The 22,556-nt window shown below is 41.3% G+C and overlaps 1 protein-coding gene across 1 annotated transcript; it reads left to right on the forward strand.

Annotated features, from left to right (window-relative positions):
* The first annotated feature begins 429 nt into the window (after positions 1-429).
* Positions 430-2,645, forward strand: tmem53 (transmembrane protein 53). Its single transcript, XM_073491199.1, has 3 exons — positions 430-617; positions 809-912; positions 1,065-2,645. Exons 1-3 carry the CDS (start codon positions 563-565, stop codon positions 1,764-1,766), a joined length of 861 nt encoding a protein of 286 aa, XP_073347300.1. The 5' UTR covers positions 430-562; the 3' UTR covers positions 1,767-2,645.
* The last annotated feature ends 19,911 nt before the right edge of the window (positions 2,646-22,556 follow it).

Raw genomic sequence — 22,556 nt, forward strand, 5'->3', positions numbered from 1 at the left:
ATGTGGTGGACCCTGCCACCTTTCTAGCTTCAAACAGTGTACTGGGGACCTTATTTTCCTCAGAGAACATTTTATTCTGATCAGTTTATTCTGTTATTGAAAAAATAATATATTTCTGAGTTTATATTATTACCTCATTAATATTGTAAATATTAAAATTTACTGAGAATTTACTGAATTTCTTAGTTGAATTTCTTCAGCAAAATGTAATTAGGTAGAGTAAATGTACCTACATTTCCTCACTGAAAACTTTGAAACTAGCCTGTAGTTTTGTAGAAACCGATGCAGAAATTGGCCGATATGTCATAACACTGTCCTACAGAGGGGGGCAGTGTTGCGACATGATCTGGATGCTGTCCGCTGTTGTACAATACAAAGAAGAAGACATGCTTCGGTGTAGTGACAGTCCACTGACCTGTCTGTGCGTTGCTGTGCGGTTTCTTCCAAGCTGGCGCTGCTAATTCCAGCGCTTTGTAGCTTGTTCATCATCCTTTTTTAACAACAGCCAGATGAACCAAACACCCCCGACAGAGAACAACAGCTGATACTCACGCACACAGACATGGCAGACGATGAAATAGACTACAACATCGTGTTTCCAGACGCAGGCATATCGGGTGAGCATCATTTCATTGTGCTGTGCGTTCATGCCCTCAGTTAGCTTAGCGTAGACGCTAACAATATCCTATTAGGAAGCCTTGAAAATGCCATTCTGCTGAGCGTTAGCCTAGCATGCTAGCTTAGTTTAGCTTAGCTTTGCTGTGACAGCGTCGGTAACGTGCTGTTTCATCGTCTGGTTTGTTTTCAGAGAGACACTGGCAGGGGACAAAGGAGCCAGTTGTGATCCTGTTGGGCTGGGCTGGCTGCAAAGACAAACACCTCTCCAAATACAGCTCCATCTACAATGAACAGGTTGGGATTAAAAATAAAGTTCATTTAAAATAATCTGTCAAAACATTCTGCTTATTGTTTTGTGCCATTCTTGAAGTGGTGTATGCACCTCACAACAACTCATGAATCTACTTTTTTTTATGGTGCATTTCTCTTTTTCTTTTCATGTTTAGGGATGTGTCACCATCCGCTACACAGCTCCCCTGAAGACTGTCTTCATCTCTGAGTCTTTTGGCTACAAGGAGCTGAGCAGCACGGCCCTTAAATTACTGGAGATCCTCTATGACTACGAGGTGGAGAACAGCCCCATTTTCTTTCACATATTCAGCAACGGTGGCTTCATGCTGTACCGTTACATTGCAGAGTTGTTGCACAGTGATAAGCAGTTCAGCTCCCTGTGCGTGGTCGGCGCCGTCGTGGACAGCGCCCCAGGCAGCGGGAATGTTCGCGGGGCCCTGCGTGCACTGAGGGCCACCCTGGGGCCCAAAATAAGTCCTGTGTTAAGATACGTCCTCTTAGCTCTTTTTGCAGTGACTGTCTTCCTGTTGCGAGTCGTGCTGTACCCCTTGACCAAGTACGTCCACAAGAACCACTATGACGCGGTGCAGGAGAGGCCACCCGCCTGGCCGCATTTCTTCATGTTCTCCAGAGATGACCAGGTGATCAGGCACCGAGACGTCGAGGTCTTTGTGGGGAGCCTGAAGCAGAAAGGCGTCCCAGTGGACTGTTTTGATTTTGGTACCAGTCCTCATGTTGGCCATTTCCGGGATTTTCCCGAGGAGTATGCTCTTAAGTGCCGCGATTTCCTGGTTGGTTGTATGAAGGACTCTGAAGGGACTGAGCTAAAGAAAAGACATAGGGTTCAGAATCAGTGAAACTTGGTGGGAAACTCACAAGGTTTTGCTAACCCTCTGTTAACCCTCTGTTAACCCTCTTATCCAGATTTTGAAGAGAGGTGAAGAAAAGCAGACAACTGAGTTCATCTCAGAGATCTGAAAATCGGTTAGAGAATGAGGCAAGAATTTGTTGTAAGACAGCAGGAATTTGAGCTGAACTAGAGCAAGATCTTGCCGCTGTTTTCCGTCCCAGTGCAGATAATGGGAAGGTTCCACACATTTGGTCTAGGTGTACTGCACTTAATCCATGTCTGGAAAACCAGCCATATGAAACACTGTAATTCACATACCGCTAAAGTGTGTGGCACAAAGGCCTAATCCTGCCTACTCAAATGTTTTTGCAACAGTCATAAACCATATGTAAAAATAACAATACAAACTATTACTATACACTGGAACATAAAATCCTTTAGGATAATTTAAATGGTATTTAATATTGCTGTGAAATGTGATGCATTGTAGATTAGTAGTAGTGATTCTAACACTGAGGGTATTGGAAAATAATCTTTCTTCTATTTATAAAATTTACAACGTATTTATGGTTTTAATCTCAATTTGTAATGAAAATGAGATCTGAAGGGTGCTTAAAATGAAGGCAACTGACAAAATTAAAAAGATAAATCACAATGTTTTTGTTTTTTGTAATATAAAGGTCTCAAAATGTTTGCCTTAAACAGTAAATGCCTTTTTCAATAGTGTTTTTTGGTCCAGAAATTGTAGAATGACCAGCCCTAACATGTGATACACATGATTTAGTTCAAGGGAAAAGGTGATTGACAATGAATGTATATGTCCAGCACAACTATTGTGTTCTTTCTAACTGATGTGCCTTCAATAAATAAGAATGCTCAAAGAAAAGTTTATCAGCGTGTTTATTTTGAATGATTACAAATACTTTGGATTTGCCATAAATGATTTCAAACAAGACTGGCTGCTACATTTGCATTCATTTGTTAGATTGGCTGTCTTGATTGTTTTGTGTCTAATCGAGCAAGAAACTCTGACAGACCTTCCGCCTCAAGCCACAGGAGGAACTGCTGACAGTAATACTAATGCTCCGTACATTAGCCATGCTGTAACTGCTGCCAAGTTGATGAACACGGCACTGTAGGCCTACAGTACATGTTATTATAGGCCCAGTTTCATGTGCAACAGAATTCATACAATGTAGTAGGGGGTTTGGCTCCACTCTGAAAAACTTTGAAACCCCCTGGATTAGCCAACTGAAAGAAAATAATGACCAATTGTTTTTATAATCGGTTATTAGTTTGTCATTTTCAAGCCAAACTGCTGAACATTTGCTGGTTCCAGCTACTTAAATGAAAAGATTTGCTGCTTTTGGTTGTCATCAGTGATAGTAATTGAAGAGTCTTTGGGTTTTGGACTGTTCCTTGGTCAAAAGTAGTAATACGGAGACATCACTTTGGGCCTTGGGCAATGTGCCAGTTTTCATACTTTTTGACATTTTATAGACTACTTGATTAATTGTGAAAATGATCAGCAGATTATTCGATACTGAAAGTAATCATTAGTTGCAGCCTTAGATTAAAGATGGCTTCCAAACAAAGTGAAATTGTCCCTTACAGCAGGGGTATAAAAAGTGTCTTTCCTGCAGTGTATCCGACACAAAACACGGTGATACTGGTCTGCAATTGTAAGTTTATATTTTATTTTACAATGTAAAGTGAAAGTGAGTCCTGCTTTTATTGTTCTTTTACAATACTGAACCATGGACAGGGTGTAGCAGAGACAAAGCATTTCTTTAATTGGGGAAAGTTTACAGGAACTCTTTCTTTTATGTGTTATGGAGGCTGTTTTATTTTAACTTCAGTTGATCTCCTGACCTTGTTCCTCTGCTGATAACCCGAGGGACTCACTTTGTGTACGCAATAAACGTGATCACCAGAGGGCTCACTGAACAAAAGACATCACAGGACAAGGTGTCTATGCAATCTCATACCCAGAGGCAGATAAAGTGCAGCCATTTCCCCTCCACTCTCGTCATGAGACATCAGGGACTGTTTGAAGAGCGTGGCTCTGAATTGGTCCAGCAGGGATGGTTATTGAATGTCTACGACATGTCAGATTTGACATTTGGAAGAGCGAGTGGTTGGCATTTGTCTGTGCGCCAGGCCTGGCCCTGGCACTTCATGTATCATGTAGAGCTGCTCGGAGGAAAGGGAGAAAGAGGAAAGTTTACATATCGGCACAGACAGATGAACATCGCTTACTGGAGTGCACATGAGACAGACGGCTCTGATCCTGCTGCTGCATTGTTTCAGTGACGTAGGAAGTACTCAATGGTCGTCCTGTTCACTCTGAATCAAAGTGCTACACAAGTACTGTGTGTATGATGTCGCTTTATCTTTTACTGATTTACATTAAGGAAGGAAGGAGGGAAGGAAACACGTGCAACAGACCGTATTACTTTGACTTCAAAAATTTGGATGTTTCATGTGATTGGGGAAAAACAGAATCACACTTAGACAGTACTGGTACAAGTATTCAGATGCTTTACTTGAGTGAGTGTTAGTGAAATACTACAATGTAAAATAATACTCTACTCGGAAATTGACATATTGTGTGTATTGTATCATTGGATTATTAAATAAACTGCATTTCAATATACTTACTGGTCAAATTTTCAAATTCAGATGTTCTTGACTGACATGGCCATAACTAAGTAAAGTATTTCCGATTACTGTTGTACAAGATTTACAGTGAGGTTATACAGCATCACAATGTAAGAAAAACAACAACAAATAGTTTTCACATTACTGCAATATACTGACTGCACAACGTACACTGCACTAAACGATACATCACCATACTACAGAGTATCCTATAGTGAAAGAACAAACAATCATTACAAATAGATCGTTCATTCAATCATTTTAAATGTTTTATATACGAGTTGGTTGTTTAATCTATAACAATGCATCACGTTACACACTAATGATATGCTTTATACATAAAATCCCCAAATGAAAGATGGGTCATGGACTTATATAGCACTTTTCTGATTGTACCAACCACTTAAAGCATTTTACAACACAAGTCAACATTCAACCACTCACACACACGTCCCCACAGTGGTAGCAGTGGCTATCATGCAATGCACCACCCGCTCATCAGGAGCAGGAACCGTTCATATGCTCTCACACACTGGTGGAAGAACCGCTGGGAACAATTTGGGTTCTCACCCAAGGACACTTGGACATGTAGACTGCAGGGCCCAGGGATCGAACCACTGACCTTCTGATTGGTGGACGACTGCTCCTCCTGAGCCACATCAAGTAACTTGTATCAGTTAAATAAGTGCAGTGGTATATAAAGTTAAATGTAGTCTGTAATGTAGTGGAGTAAGTAAGTACAAAGTGGGATTCAAATGAAACATTTTAGTAAAGTACCTCACATTGTACTCAAGTGGATTATTTCAGTAAGTATACTTACTTTCAACCTCTGCGTCCACTGTAGGTTACTGCATTGTATCATTGCTACCTCCATAGAAATTTCCAATGGCAGACATTTTGATCAAATGGAATAGGAAAAGCACAGGTGCATTGTTTAACATAACTTGCACACCTGGAAGGCATGCAGCTGTCATTAAACCTGTGATAACTGTCTTATACACTGGCATATTATCACCTTTTAAACTCACAGTTATGGAGCAATCATTCATTATGAATGGTGTTTTTGTCCACCAATATTAGCTCTGTTTTTGGTCTCTTCTGAGGGAATTTTCCAGCTCTTTAGCAGCTAAATGCTTGAACATGTTCACCAGCCAGTCTCTAACTGTGTCTGTGTGCTGTTTCGTGCTAAGCAGGTAGAGTACAGATGCCTGCTGAGACACAAAACAACACTATGAGAGCAGTGAGAGTGAACCGGAGCAGTAAATTTGTAGCCAGACAGTTAAACAATGAGCTGAAACTCACTCTAAAGCTCCATAAAGTTGAGTAGAGCCAAAATGAAGATTAATGGTAGGAGACTTGTCTTTGGGATCATTTGAAGACTTTCGAACAACTAAGAAAGAAAACTGTGAACCTACATTAAAAAAAACGGTATGATTTAAACTAAAACCATATGGTTTGGTGGTACTATAGCTATAGCAACTCCCATTATACATTTAATAAAATCAATAAACAGAGTTGGGTTGATTCCTGACACTGAGCCCTACATCATCCACGAAGCAAATACAAATATGACATTTCATCCATACAGTGACAGTAATATTCCTGAAGAGGGCAGCATTGACTCAAAGTTCCCATCATGCAACGTCTGAGGCCTCAACTGAGCATCCAGCCGACTGCAATCGGGTTCAGCAGCGGATGTTTTATTCAGCGTTCTTGAGGGATAAAGGCTGTGAAACGTTACCTTCAGAGGGTGTCTCTGTGCATGTTAGCACGGCTTTAAAATGGGAAAAAGTGAAAGGTTTTGCTGGTTTATTTGTGCACCAGGAAATAACATCTTCATATTCAGAATGTTGGGGTTACTCAAGTAAATACCAACATTAGTTTTCCTAAAATCTTATAATTTTTCTGACATTACAGACGACACTCAAGGGAAAGAGAAGAAAGCATTATCTCAGAGCGAAGACAGAAAGAGTCTTTTTCAGTTAAGTATGGGAGATAAAGGCGGGAGAAAAGCTGAGAATAGATGGGTGGGAAGAGGACGTCATAACACCCCCCTCGCAGAAACGCACTGAAAGAAGAAATTACCCCATGGAAGTTAATGAAGTCTCACAAGTTGATGAGGGGAAAATTGCGGCGAAGAGGGGTCAGCGCTTTCTCTTTAGCCTTTCCCTCTTCCACGGAAAATGGCTGCGGTCAAGATCCATACTTTTAGAGGACGCTGAGCACTCCAACGCAGAGATGGAGTGAAAGAGATGGGAGGGGGGGCACCAAGATTAATGGTATTAAGTGGTAGCACTTGGCAATGCGGTAACATATCGTCTATGTTCTCTATTCCACACTGATAGTTTCATAGACCTTGGCTTTACACATTGACTTTTAGCTGTGATTTACAGGATTCAAATAATCCGGATGGCTTTTCATCAGCGCAAGACCTGCGAGCACCTTCGGTACAGAGTCGCATCAGTGGCAGTTTTATCGGAAAATACAACCAAAACCTTAAAACACGCCGGTGTCTCCCTTATGCACTTTGGATCGCTGGTTATCACGCAAAGCCCAAGAAATGAACTTTTCTTTTCAGAGATCCAATGATTCTCTGCAACAATTTTCCCTTGGTTTAATGTCAGTCTGAAACGAAAGGAAATGTTTGTATTTATGTACATGTTGACATTTTGGATGCTACCCTGCAAACCCCCCTTTCTAGATCATTGGATGGGGAAGTGCAGTATTTTATCTGACAGGCACACACACAGTAACAGATAGGATCTAATGGCACATCTCTGTGCCTCTTTCTCTGGTGATTTGAAGTGATTCTGTATAATGTTTGACATTTTGATTTTTAAGGCTGACATACTGTGATTTTCTGGCCAATGATCACGATGATTTTTTTTATTATTTTTATTTCCCTTTTCATGCAATCACAAAGCAAGTACAGTACTTTGTGTGATTGCAGAAGCTCAAATTAGTTCAAATTCATTTTGGTAAATTTGAGCTGATTTATGTCCCTTTATCAAAATTTGGGGCTTTTAATGCAAAGATTTGTATTTTTTCACAATCTGTATAGTCCTGCCATTCTTATCTCCCCTAACACACACACACACATATATGCCCAGGTGAGTCACGCTGTATTTTCCAGCTGACACACGGCGTTGAAACCCTGCCTTTCTCTCTCGCTCCACGGGACCAGACTTGTGATCAAGTTGAGCGGGGAGCCGACGAGAAGTCACTCAAGTCACCCTCTCTTCCCTCTAATGAGCAAAGTGTCTCGTGGAAGCCGAGTCCAGGACAGCATGGGAGCTCCCACACACACACACACTCGCACAAAGACGAATGAATGCTCACAAACACACACCTTCAATGGGATGAAATCCAGAGGATCAGGACCAAAGTCCCGTCCGCCTTTGAGTAACTTTAAAAGGTCTCCTGGTGTTTTGGGTTGAAGAATGAAGAGAAAACGGATGTGTGTGTCTGTATGTGTGTGTGTGAGAAGGGAATCCGCTTGTTGGACCAGACAGGGAGCCGTCATCAAAATCTCCCCTGGTCTATCTCAGCCCCTCAGCCCTCTACTTAAGACCAAAAGAGGCCAGAAAAGCAGTGGAATGTTAGATAAAGGGGGGAAAAGACAGAGAGACATGGAGGGAGAGGAAGATGGAGAGTGAGAGGAACAGCAGTGTAGAAACCCCTCAGCGTGTGTGCAGCCTCTCTCCCATCGTGTGGTGCAGCAGGCTGCCTCTCTCAGCCTATTCAAAGCCAGTGTGTGTTAGTGGAGGAGTGTGTGTGTGTTTCTTCACAGATGTCCTTGAACAGAACCCCCTCGGCTCTGCGGATCCCTGCTGCCACTGGAGAACATTTGACAAGCAGCAGGCTCTTGTTAGAGCGCTGTCAAATTAAAGGTGTGTGTGTGTAGGTCTGAGAAAGTGTGTGTGTGAGTGTGTGTGTTTCAGAGGCTCTATTCAGAGCCCTGTCAAATTAAAACTACCAAACAAACTGTGCGTGTCACACAGACAGGCCAAGTCGTGTGTGTGATGGCAGTGGTAGGGCTCGGGCTGCTTTGTCTGTGTTTGTTTGTGGGGTGAATATCTCTATGTGTGTTTGTGTGTGTGTCTTTGTGTATGTGTGTGAGAGAGAGAAAGAGAGACTTGAATTTTGTGGTAGCATGTTTTTTTTTTACATGCATCTTTCACTTGTTTGCAAAAAGCAAATACACACACACGCTGGTGTGAAGGGATATCCTAATGAGGTGTGTCTCAAAGTGAAACATATAGTCAGTGTCACACATACACGTGCACACACTCTTAACCTCAGCATACTGAAGACTTATATCTCCATTCAGATGAGGTCGAAGGTCTAAAATCCAGCAATATGGAAAAGGAGCAAAGAAGCTCTTGAAATCAAACCAATTATTTCTCTGAACTATTTAACACAAACACTTTACAATCAGTGGTTATTCTCTTTTCCTTTCAGTTGAAACTGAGTAAGTCAAATAAAAAAGTCATGTGTAAATTTGTCTATAAATATTCAGGAAGGAAGATGACATTCATTTGTATCTGTTTTACCAAAAATGTATCAAAGCAACAAAATGACAAATCATTAAAACACTGAGGTGTCTGAAATAATGTGATGAACGTCAGATGATGAATGATCATTAAAAGGAAAAGGAAAGCTGTAGGTCTCCTGCAGGTAGTGTGGAGATATAAATACAGGCAACCTTTATTATAGGATATCCCACTGTGTGTGTGTGTGTGTGTGTGTGTGTGTGTGTGTGTGGTGCACTGCTTGTACAATGCGAAGGACTTAATATACTAACAATACTTTAAAAAAGACATAAGAATCTCCAAGTGAATCCAGGTGATATAAGTTATTTAATAATCTGGGTTTGGCACTTCAGGATAAGGTTTAGGCAGGCTGGGTAGCACAATAGTACCCAACCTTGGGAGTCAGGAACCCAAGCAATGGGCTGCAAGACGCTTCAGAGGTAAATATGTTTAGTATTTCAGACTGTGTGTGTGTGTCCCTACTTTATACATACTGTCAGCCGCTGTTCAGGATCAACTAAGGATCAACTAGTTTGCAGAAACTGGTGGTCTTCCTTTTAACATGTGGTTCCAGTACAGCGAGCAGTGTATCAAACTGGACCACTGACATCCTGAAACACACCTGGAAGTGATCGGTATAATTCCGCAGCTCCTTTACCAGTAGGTGAAACTCTCCTCGACTTTGTCTTGTTTTCAAGATTAGATGGACCCAGTATTTTCTTTTTCTTTGCCCAAAAAATAAGAGTACCACAAAATCATCTTCAATGTTTGACGAGTCCATTTTGTCTCATATTTAGAATTTGCGCAAGGAATAGAAGAATAAACGCATCGGACTCAGTGAACAAGGTGTCTGGGGTTTTTTTGTCCGATGACAGATTTAAAAAATGCATATGAAAATATTGGACTTGGTGTGCAAGGGTATTCAGCAGTTAATCTGACCTCTTCAGGAACCTAACAATTATTTTAATTAAAATAGGGGGGGAAATATATTGAGCTGGACAGACAGGGTACAGGCAAATGCAAATAAAGACAAAAGTCAGTTCTGAAAAACGTAGGAAAACCAACACGAAAAATATCGCTAGCTAGCTGCTACCACAGTGTATGGCAACACTGAAGATTCATACTTCATGCAGTGCAGGTACATATCATTATAATACCGTTACTGTGAATTATTTTGGCCTTGATTATTGTGTAGTGAAAATCGTTGCGCTTGCTAGTGCTAGCTTCGTTTTTTAGCGTAGGAACACACATATGAGAGTGGTGTAAATATTCTTATCTAACTAGTGGCGATAAAGTAAATACTAGTATTTAGTACATGTCAAACTCTTCTTTTATGGTCTTACGAGCCAAAAATGTGGGAAACTACATCGAGGGGAGGGCTGGAATTATAATTATTAGAACTGGAACAGTAAGCACAGTACGCGTCTGTATGTTTGCTTACCTAAGCGTGTGTGTGTGCATATTGCAGTGTCCCTAGGCTTCACTGCTGCGGCTGTGTTAGTGTTTTAACTTTGCCTCCATTAGCAAAATGTTATGATTTATGCAGTTGCTAGCAGACTAATATCTTTAGAAGATTTTTTTTTTCCTTTATCTTGTAGCCGGGAAGCCGATTCATCTTAAAGAGTGATGAGGGGCGGTTGCTCTCTATGCAAAACGCATTAAAGCTAAATGAGGAGTCTATTACTCAAATCCGTCTGATAATCCGTTAGCTAAAGACCCCTGGCCGCTAACTAAGCAGATTAAGATATGTCATTGCCACCGCAACCAGGATGACAATGGTACACTACTTATGATATCAGCCACACACACACACACACACACACACACACACACTCTTAGACACACAGTAACACTTTGCAAAGGGTATTGTTTCCAATCACATTTCTGCTTGGCATTCTAAACACACACACACACACACACACACACACACACACACACACACACACACACGGTTTCACACATGCACATTAAGTTAGTCAGTTAATCCCATACTTTCTCACACACTTAAGCACAGACACACACACACACACAGACACACACACATCGTCCACACCCCCGACACTTATCTACATACAGTGTCTCCTTGCCAACTCACTTCATAGAATTAATTCTCTCCTCTCCGCCCACTCTATTTTGCTGTGTGTGTGTGTGTGTGTGTGTGTGTGTGTGTGTGTGCGTGTGTGTGTGTGTGTGTGTGTGTGTGTGTGTGTTTGTGTGTAAAAGGAAGGCACAGGGGACTCATGAAGAGGCCGTGTTTGTATGAACATGGACAATTCATCATGGCTTGATTAACATAGAAGATTTTATCTTCCTCTCTCTCTCTCTCTCTCTCTCTCTCCCTCTCTCTCTCTCTCTGTGCTCTGGTCCTGTGGTGATAATTACAAATAATTTATTCCTACTGGTTAATTAACTGGTATCCTTTGCAAAGAGTCCTGAAAATACAGGAAACATTTAGAGTAGCTCAGGCTAAAGCCTAGTCAGTTAATCTTGCTGTGTGGTCTAAATAGGCAATTTAGTAAGATGTAATCACTTCTTTTAGTTTAATACATTCAAAAAACAAACTAACATCATCAACAGAGTGTGAAGAAGCAACAGTGTTGACGTTATGTTAAAGACATCTATGTATTGTGTTGCTACTGAAGTTAGCATGCTAACCAGCTAGCCCCAGCCGGTCCTTGTTCATAACACCACTTTGTGCCTCAAGAGGCTGGGAGATATGTGTCATGGGTGAATTTGCTACGTTTGACAAGCTCTCTTAGCTATTAGTGTAACAAATGAACAAAATAAAATTACAAAATGCCAAGTAAGGAAATATTTTTTCACCCAAACAGCAAAATACAACCATACACCCTTTGAATTCAAGTTTCTCTCTTTTACCGAACTAAAATGAGCTGAACTGCCTCGTTAACTCATCGTTAAACAAATTTCATGCGAACTCGACATAAGCAAAATAACACTCATCAAAACAGTCTTGGTTTGTCTTTCTACAATCACCACTGGTTTGGTCAAAATAAATCCTTAATCCACCGAGTAAATTGTGAAAATATTCTGGTCCTTCACCTCTCCTGTCCCCGCTTGCCGTGTCTTTGTGTCCCTAGAGTCACAGTCCTGTTCAGAGCCTCTGTAAATCACCTCCGTATTGTATTCCCTGTTGTCAAACTGACACCGTGTTCTTAGTGACTTTGTTCAGTCCCAGACTGGTGGTTGAGTTAAAGCCCTGCTGCCCACAGTGACTCCCCCCATGATCTGTGGTTGCACATTCAAGTCAGCTGATGAGGCCACTAGCTGCATGGCTACTAAGCTAATTAGCTAATGGCAGCTAGCTACAGATTCTGGACATATTTTATAGTAACTACGAGGAACTTTTAAGTGTTCATGAAACAATCTTGTGATTCCTCTGATGATTATAAATGACCTGAAACAGCAAATGAGACCATCAGGGAAAAGACCATTGTTACATGTCAACCCCCATCTCACCTAATTTCAGTGTTCCATAAAAATGATATCATTTTAACTAAATGTAAGGCAAGCTCATTGTTGTATACTGAACCTTTTGCTGTCCAATGTGACACATCTAATCATTATATAGGCCTATGCATGCACAAGCAGCTACCAGTATTGGCATGCCAAATAAGTAATTCCGGGCAGAATGTGTCCAGTGTTGTACCCACTGTGACTCAGTACAGAGGCAGTATGGAGCCCGTGCAGCTGCAGACTGTGGATGGCCCAGGGCAGACATCAGTGTCCACATCACTCCAGACCTTGGAGCTGGTTGACCTGTGCTGGGCCTGTCTTGTTTCCAACGGCCGTTTGTTACTAATTAATGGACTGGAGCCCATTCTCCAGCGCTGAGTGCAACACAAACCACATGCATTAAACATGACCATGCCTCCCTCTGCTGCCAGAGCTGGGGAGACAGAAAGATGGAGAGAGAGAGGGAGAGAGGAGGAGACACAGCGAGAGAGAACAACATGCACCTGTAACACTTCAGATGACTTCAAAATACACAAATAGGTACAAAGTTACCAACTATTTCATTGCAAAGTCAGAAATATGCTACAGCCATCTCACACTTTGTAACAGAGCTCGAGTCATTTTAGACAATGTTAGTTCAGTGACTGGTAGTTGAATAACGTCAAAGTCATAGATGGATACGAAACTCAACAAGACTGTGTACACAAAACCATTAAAAGAGAAGTTCCTTTCATAAGGGGCGGCTGTGGCTCAGGGGTACAGCCAGCGGAAGGTCGCTGGTTTGATTCCCCTGGTCTGCATGTCAAAGTGTCGTTGGGCAAGCTACTGAACCCCAAACTGCTCCTGATGTGCTGGTCAGCACCTTGCATGGCAGCCACCGCCATCAGTGTATGAATGTATGAATTACTGTAAGACGCTTTGGACAAAAAGCATCTGTTAAATGCCCTAAATGTATATGTAAATAAACATCCAATCACAATGCTTAAAGGGACAATTCACAAAGATCAAAAATACATGCTATTTGCTATATATCTAGATTGTTTTGATGGAAGCTGCTGAGTTTTGGAGCTATTCTCTGGAATATAATGGAACTAGATGCCCCCCCAAAAAAACATCTGAAAAACTCAACAGTAATGTCTCTTACAAAAATCATGATAACCCACAGACCTTGTTGTGAGCAGTCTCATGTACGAACTATTTTCTTTTTACCAAACTACACCTGCCAACCTCATCACCGCACAGGAGGAGGCTTGGATCTAATCATGGATGAGGGGTTCGTGTTTGCAACAGCACAGGATGTAAAAATGAACGACATCCTCCTAGGCTGAGCTCTAATGTTAGCTAGCTTAGTTAGCCTAGTTAGCCAGCACTGCTTAATTAGGAGAAACTTTAGTAACTCTATAAATAAGTTCAATGTTCCTCAGTTTTAGGTCTAAGAGTAATTCACAAAACATTGGAGAATGGAGTTGAAATAATTCAAAGTGGTGGTCACAACATACAGTGTAGCCAAGACTCATTTTCCTCTGCGTTGAGGAACACTAATATTATTTAAACATAAATGAAATGTGAATTAGCAGTGCAGAAAATATACGAAGGACCAGCGTCTCTTCACACTTTGCAATATGATACACATTGGAATTCAGTTTTCCTAACTTGGATATAAATTTGTGTCATCATTTTGGAACACTATGCAATGTAGGGGAACTATCAGGGAAATTGTAATCTGTTTTGAGCTAATATCAGATCAGCTCTCACCTCCATATAACAACTGTATTTAGATTAGCAGGCATGAAAACATTTAGGGTGTCTGAGAAAGGCCTTTTGAAAGATTGGACTTGCCCTTTAAGAATGAAAGCGTCCTTGGTGGCCATCATTACGCACACACATACACAGGCAAGCTAAAACACACACACTGTAACACACGTTAATGCATAAATTGCCATTATCTGAGCTGCCGCCGGTGGCAGAAGCGCCCCCACCAAGATCACCTCAGCTGACAAAAGTTAATTTGCACTAATGATGTTTTACTCCTCTCATTACCTTAAATCATCTCCTTCCCTTCACCTCCCTCCCTTCGCTGCAGAGAGGGAGAGAGAGAAGCAAACAGGAAGGTGGAGAAAGAAAAGCGCAGAGCCAGAGAGGAATAAGTGAGACGCAGCGAGACGCACAGAGGCCGAGGACGCAGTGAGCAGTTTGTAATTGTTATTGTTCGGGATGAAGTTGATGATCATTCGAGCTGCTCTAAACAGCTCTCTCTCCACTCGCTGTTAAATATTTTACACCATCGTATAATTATCAAAGCTACTCAAGTTAATTTTTGATGGAAGGCATGTGCACTCTCAAGTGTTTTTACTGTACAGCCCGCTGCAGCCTTGTATTTATGTTGTAGGCTTAAGTGGTGGACTTTGTAATTATAACAGAGTCTGAGCTTAACAAGTGCAGAGTGTTTAATGTGTAAATGAGTTTTTTATAATGCAAGTTTGAGTATTATAGTTTTATGGGTGGAATAAAGTAATGAGCATTTGTTGTGCTTTGCCAAACTTTTAGCGTAGCTATTTCATTCCTGCCCAAGGCGGATGTTAAAGTGTTGTTTCTTTATGTTGTTCCTGTGGACCGCCGACACTTTTACAGTTCAGTCCACAGTTTCTAACACAGGAGCCTTTAAAGGCCTTACACCCATGATCCTCCACATACTGGCACTTACTACAGAGCACCGTACACTACTATCATTGTTATTCATTGAGTTGGTGACCTCCCATAATTCCCAGCATTGCTGTCTCACTCATACCTGAGAAGAGGTCTAATGAGCCACAATAGTTTTTTTTTAAAACACATATGAAGGTCTGAGTAAGGCCTTGTTAAAAACATGATTTTTTTTGTTCATGTTGCCTCACTCTCACTCATTAACATCCAAATGTATTAACATCTTTTTTTCCCCTCATCCTTGATCAAACCGAGTTTAACTTAAATGTCATTGAGTTGCGTCAGAGACAGAAATAGCTTACTCTTACATATTTTTATCATAATGGATATTTTGAATATCATTAATGATACATGTGAAGGAAATGTGGTTACTTTTACCTGCTATCTAAACGTATTGTTTGACTAGATTAGCATTTAGTCAGCTCTAAGCACCTTTATAAAATGTACATGCTTTCCTTTTCACAGAAAAGTTACTTAAGCAGCCTGAAAGTTCACGAAGTCCACAGCAATTTAAAAAGAATGTGTCCACCCATCCATAACATCACAAATGAATACCCCGGCTCTCTGTTAACAGGCTTGGATAGAAAGTGAGCTGATATTGATTAAAGAGTCGTGGATCATAGGAACCACATACGTAAACTCTGTGGATTTCACCTTTACTGTAAAGCATCACTCCCCAGAGTTTGCAGACAATGTTCTCCAGACAAAGTTATGTGCCACCGACCCTTCCCTCACATCAACTCTGAAACCTCGCAGTCATTAGCAGCCGATTGATGAGGGAAATGGTATTAGTCTGAAAAGATTTGCAGCTCATCCAGAGAAGGGCCCATTTTTACAATTGGTTTAGGGGGTTATGAATGTGCACATGTTCTGTTTGAAATAGGCAATGTTCATTTTTTATCTGTAATTGTTTCTGGAGGAGGCTTTTAGAGAGAGATGAGTTAAGATTCTATTAGAATCCACAGCTCGCCTTCTTTCTTTCTTTCTTTCTTTCTTTCTTTCTTTCTTTCTTTCTTTTCTTCTTTCTTTCCTTCTTTCTTTCTTTCTTTCTTTCTTTCTTTTTCTTTTACAGAAACACATTCTTTGTTTTTCACTGGTGCTGACATTATGAAGACTGAAGTTTGGTGGTGACTTTTAAATGACATATAAGATAAAAAAATCTGCCACAGTACATAAAACAGCAAATCTGTGCTTAAATAGGACAGCATGTTGCTTTTTACAGTCACAGTTAAATGAGTGATTGAACATGAGAATGACATGCCCTCTTTCATGACGCTCACATCACATAAAAGGCTTTGAAGAAGTTTCCTCCTTGTTGTCCTCACGTATCAGTTTCGTCTCCATCATCATTCTGTTAGTAGCCAGGAGCACAGCTGATGTCAGCCTGAATACAGCAGCCTTTCTGTCCGTAAGTGACACAAACATGTGTTCAGCACCACACGGCACACACGCACGGCCATCGTGATGCAGGGAGCGTGTCATGTGAGTGATGATCAGTAGGTATGAGGGGGTGAGGGATCGGGAACTGGCTTGCGTGACGGATCAAAGGGTTACATGACAACCAGGCGAGGACTTCCTGGTTGACAGAAACATCCCTCAAATGGACAGTAGGACGTATCGAAGATGATGTGTGTGTGTGTGTGTGTGTGTGTGTGTGTGTGTGTGTGTGTGTGTGTGTGTGTGTGTGTGAGAGAGAGAGAGAGAGAGACATCAACCCCTAAAATAGACAGCGTTCAGTATCCAGGATGATGTGTTTTCTTCATCTCAGGTCATTCTGCCTGTCTTCGTCTTTATCTTCATCACTTGTCTCTGATCTCTCCCTGTTTCTGTGTCGTACACACACTTACATACAAGTAGAAATGTACATGCATATATCAAAGTGACTGTGGAGCTGCCTCCTCTGCATGAATTTAATATCTTTATGCTTTAGCCAGAATATTATACCATAAGTCATATGCAGTTTGCTGTCATGTTAGAGAGTTACCGGAAGTGTTGTTGCAAAAAGCTCTGACAAAATTCAGAAATAAACAATCCAATTAAAATTTCTTTTAGGGAAGTTTATGCTTTTGGGACAAACAAAATAGTTTTATGGCCTGACTTTAAAATGGTGTACAACCCTGATTTACAAAAAACTTGGGATGCTCTGTAAAACATAAATAAAAACAACCCCATCCTTGCTTGTGACCAAGAAGTCGAAGGAGAGGAGATAATTTTAGGTTGTTTAGATATATTATGTTTGCTTATTTTTGCTCAAAAACAATCTTTGTTATACTAAATGAATATTGTCTGAATTGATGAGTTAGTGGCTATTCAGACAGCTCTGTGTTGAAAAACAATTGCAATGTGCTGTGAGATGAGCCAAAAAGTCCAGTTTGAGTCATTTGAAAGCTTATCAGAGGCACACTGCACAGGGTTTATTTTATTATGGGAAAGGTCTTAACTGTTCAGGAAGCTTTTAAAGTGGCATAATTTAATGTTTAATTACAACAATTGCGAGATAAACATGAGAAAAGCACTGTTCATATTATACTCAAATGTTTCTTTTGTTTGGCTGAAGCCCATTTCAATGAATTAGTTAATGTCAGTCTGACCACAGATTTGCTGACATAAGGAAGAATTATCAAGACATTATTTTCATATTATATAATAATCCATCAAATCATTGAGTATTGTATCTTGGTGTTGAAATAAAGAGCTTAAAAGACAAATAAGGGAAAAGAGAATTTGTATAAAATGTGCGGTGGTATAATATTAAGCAAAATGTTGCAATAAACTCAACGCTTTATGAATCTATTTCATAAACATACAGAGACAAAAGAATTACCAGCTCGCGGTTGTATGCCTCCGTGCACCAGTCAGGTTGCTATTCCTGAGCTATGGCGTTAAATAGAACAATACGATGTCAAAGTGCACTTAACCTCTGACCTTTTTGACATCAAATGTTTTAATGTCATCATTTTATCCAATTAGACATTTGTGTAAAATTTTAATGTAATTATCATATGAATTCTTGATATATGGTGTGGTCAGAGTGACCCTGACCTCTGACCTTTGGCCACCAAAATCTAATCAGTTCACACATCAAATTTGAAGTCATTCCTGCAAGGCATTCTTGAGACATCGTGTTCAGAAGAGCGGGCTGGACGGACGGACAACCCAAAGACAAAAGTAGAGAGACTGGACTAAAAACAATAGAAAGAACTGGAGTTTGTGTCAAGTTCTAAATTACCTTTCCATCTTGATTGAGGCTAAACGAAGGAGGTGCACACTACAGTGTACAACAGTAATGCAACAACAAGAAATGTTGTGGCTGAAACATTTGCACAGCTCATAATGTGGCTCTCCTCTCTGTAATAAATGCCTCCCCTGTCAGGGTTTGCTTCCATCAAATCTTCTTTATACTAAACAAAGGAGACATATGATTGACCTGTCATGATCTACACAGAGGGAAGTGGGAGAATGACAGGACATGCAACACAAAGCAAGAGGTGATGAGAAAGCGCACCGGGTTGCAGTTGCACTGTGTTTGCGTAACATCATGGAACAGCCTAGTTCTCGTTCACACTTTTCCTCTTCGACAGTGAAGCCCTTCTTTGTGCTTTTGAGGAAAACTGCGGCGTCGCAGCCCATCTCCATGTATCACCATGTCCAGACCCCCGCGGCCTTTGGGAGGGTATAGAATCACACGGACCAAACATAATAAAGGTAATTTACTGCCAAGGCAAATTCCATAGCTCTGGGCCTCCACCCCATGTTAAACAGCCTGCTGACCTTTAGCGTCTGATTTCATAAAGAGGGACACAATCCGATTAGGCCTGGACAGGAAAGGTCAAATGCACTGGCAGTTGTGGCGGGAACGTCGCCGCTAGCTGGCTGGAGACGTACAGAATGACCGTGGACGGCAGCCCTCTGCATGCCTGAGTGTGTGAGTGTGCATGTGAGGAGAGGATAGTGGCTGTCTGCGCTGTGGGTGGGTGGCAGAGGTGGGGGCAGCGACGGCAGTTAGCCTCTGTGGCCTCTGGAGCCGTTAGCAGAAAGGGCAGCATATCTGACATGGGTGCCGTGCTCCCTTTTTATGTCCCAGTGACCACACACACACACACACACACACACACACACACACTCAAACACAAACACATACACACCCGGTGGCATCGCTCCAGCTTTAGCCTGATCTTCAACTCCACCCAGCCTTGAACTGCATCAGTGTTTTGGGGTACATGTGTGTTGATTTTGTCCTTTTTTTGTCCTGTTTTCTTTTGGATGGTGGCTTGATGTGAATGTCACAGCACATTGTGAAGGTGCACTGACTTCTTGAAATTTGTAGCTGACAAGCTTCATACTGATACCTTAAGCTCATCCGACCATGTTGTTGTCCATTTTAACTTGAATTTTCCTGAAATGTTTGTTCTGTTCTCATCTTGAATAAAAAAAATAATAAAAAGGAAAATACACTTCCAAATGTCTTCCATTTGAGGGTAAGACCCATTTATTACCATGTACAATGTATTTTGTAGTTTTGTTGTCATTTCTATCTATTAAGATGACACTCTACTCACCAAAGTTTCTGCTGAGATCTGTAAACACAGCGTCAGTGCTTCAGAGTTGGAGACTGTTTGAATGAGAAGGGAAGCTAGTTCCTGATGGTCAGTAAACACCTGAAACTGTAGGCTGGCTGCCTGTGGAGGATTTGGAGCTGATTAATGGCGATCAATGACATTTTTCAGGTACCTTGCCCCGTACATATTATTACCAATGATGGACAAAACCATAAAAATGCTTACCTTGGGGCCCTGGCTCAAGACTACTTGACACAGTCTTGACCCTTTACCATTCAGTTCCAGAAATCCCAAAAGGACCACTTTGTCCGGTTGACTTGCAGTGAAGGAATACAGTGCTGAAATGTTACCAAAAAAGGAAGACTGAACTATACCTGTTTGTGTGCAAGCACTGTTTTCATGGATGAGACTGCACGTACTTTTGTGTGTGTGTGTGTGCGTGTGTGTGTGTGTGTGTGTGTGTGTGTGCGTGTGTGTGTGCGTGTCAGCACAGGTAGTTTGTCTCCCCTGTGGAATGGTCTTGGTAGCAGAGCTGTCGTCTGTTTTACGAGGTGCCCATTAAGGAGCTCACATGGATAATGCTGATTGCATGGTGCGCTGCCAGGATGTGCAGTAGTGTGTGTGTGTGTGTGTGTGTGTGTGTGTGTGTGTGTGTGTGCTGTGTGCAGCAGGCAGAGGTTAAATGTGTGTGCCTTTGCATGCATACACTATACAGCATCTATATTTGTGTAGAAATCTAAGTGTGTGTTTGCATATTTGTGTGTAAATTTATCGCAGGACATGTGGACAAATTTGCTACTGTGTGTGTTTGTGTGTGTGTCCCCGCTGTATGTGTAAAGTTTTAGATGAATGTATATAGTTGGGGTGTCTTGCAAGTGTGTGTGTGTGTGTCATGGTTAATGTTGATTGTGTCGGGGCACAGCGAGGTGCTGACAGTGCCGCGTCTGCTGAATGACGGAGATGATGTTAACAAGCACAGGGAGGCGGTCACCACCCCCCTGTTTACAATATGGGGGTGCTAAAGCTGTCGAGACCATAACTACCGCACGCTGCTGTGTGTGTGTGTGTGAGTGTGTGCACTAATACCTCCTTGTCCTCCACCTCTTTGTTGTCACACTCCTCATCTCCAGATCGCTGCAGAGCGGCTTGCCTGGCACTCCAGCTGAGAGAGACGAGAGAGAAGCAGAGACACAGAGAGAGACCTTTTCAGTAAAGAAGCCAGTGAGCCTACATGCTGGAGGAAGGGACGAATAACAAGGCACAGATGAGCACATGTACACAGTAGTAATGATAATTAAAGCGTAGGACATTTCTGTATGTCTGTGTGTCTGGAGGGCCGAGTGCCTCAGCTACGTGGCTGCAAATAATGATTATTCTCACTATTACAGGTTATTTTTATTGTTAATCAATTATCTTCCAACAATTGTGAAAAATATTGCTACAGTTTGACAGAACTGAAGCAATTTTATTAAATAATTTGATTTGACTGAGCAATAGATTCATTTTACTTGATTTTTCCAGGATAATCTCCTGAGTGTCAACACAAATCTAAAATAGATAAAAACAGCCCAAAGATACAGTGAAATATATAACAAGCTGCAAATCCTCCCGTTTGTCAGTTACTATTTGGTGTTTTAGTTTAATGAATTATTAAAAGATTACTGAATCATCAAAAATGTGGTCAACTGACTTTTTAATTAACTGTATCCGCTCAGCAGCGAGTTAGAGTTCACCCAAATAGAGCTTTAATTTTTATGCTTTTGCCACGATATTTGAATTAATCTGTTAAAAATTCTTAATATGACATGTCACACATTAAACTTGTGTAAGTTGCATACTCGACCATGGGTAGCACACCCTCTCCATGTTTTATCCCTCTAAAAACTGAAACAGCAGCAACAAATCTACGGGGGGGAGAATCTGACACCTCGTACAGTTAAAATATCAGACAGGTCTGATTTACTGGAGCTCTGATCGAAAATGTACGCAGCTGTACATATCATAATCCTATCAAAAAACACATTCCTCATAGCCCATTATGGCATAAAATAAGTGGCATGTTTACTTCAGTGTTCAAAAAGTTATGGATGGAAACAAATCTTTGACACTTTGCATAGAAAACTTATGTCATCTGTCAAGAATCCCCACAGCCAGCAGCCACGCGCATTATTTTAATATGGAGGGCTTAGAGAGTTTTTTGCTACAGAGGTTTCAGTGTTTTGTTTGCATCTCAGCATCCTGTGACATGCAGTGATATTAAAAGCAGAAAGAGAAGGAAATATCTGATGTAATACTATCTGGTTGCATTCTGGTTGTTTCTTCAATACAGAAAGTGGCAAGTTTTCATGAATACTCCCCCACTTCATTTATCAAAATATTAGCACAATGACCTGCATCTCGAGTCACTCACTATTCTGGCTCATCTTTCAGCTCTTTTTGGAATTCAATAGTTGTTACTTGGAGTGAAACAGCAAGATACAAGGCCTTAATGGGGTAAGTTAAAAGCTTGGCTCTTGTAGAGCACCAGAAGTTAAAAGCTTACACAGAGTTATCATAATAGGCCACCCTCAACGTCAGCCAAGTCGTCTTTTTGAAGCGAGCGTAATTTCCCATGATGATGATGATGATCGGCCGGACAACATGCTCAGAAACAATTAGCGCTGGTCGCTGAAGTGGACACTTTCCCCCAGTCAGGCATCGAGGGCCAGGGCATAAATAAGTCCCCTTGTCAGCCATTGCCAAGAGACAGCTAATGACTCTCATTAATATGCAAAATAGCAGCCATTTTTCTCCCCTTCTGTGTGTGTGTGTGTGGGGGGGGGGGATTCCTCATTTTGCACACTTGGTCCACCCAGTACAAAGTGACCA

The sequence above is a fragment of the Pagrus major genome, chromosome 21 (genome assembly GCF_040436345.1).
Source record: "Pagrus major chromosome 21, Pma_NU_1.0".
Classification (NCBI taxonomy): Eukaryota; Metazoa; Chordata; class Actinopteri; order Spariformes; family Sparidae; genus Pagrus; species Pagrus major.

Excerpts from the sequence above, each read along its gene's own strand:
- tmem53 (XM_073491199.1), top strand. The coding sequence starts at position 563 with ATGGCAGACGATGAAATAGACTACAACATCGTGTTTCCAGACGCAGGC. Across the intron at positions 618-808 it reads TCCAGACGCAGGCATATCGG|AGAGACACTGGCAGGGGACA; the intron begins GTGAGCATCATT and ends GTTTGTTTTCAG. Across the intron at positions 913-1,064 it reads GCTCCATCTACAATGAACAG|GGATGTGTCACCATCCGCTA; the intron begins GTTGGGATTAAA and ends TTTCATGTTTAG.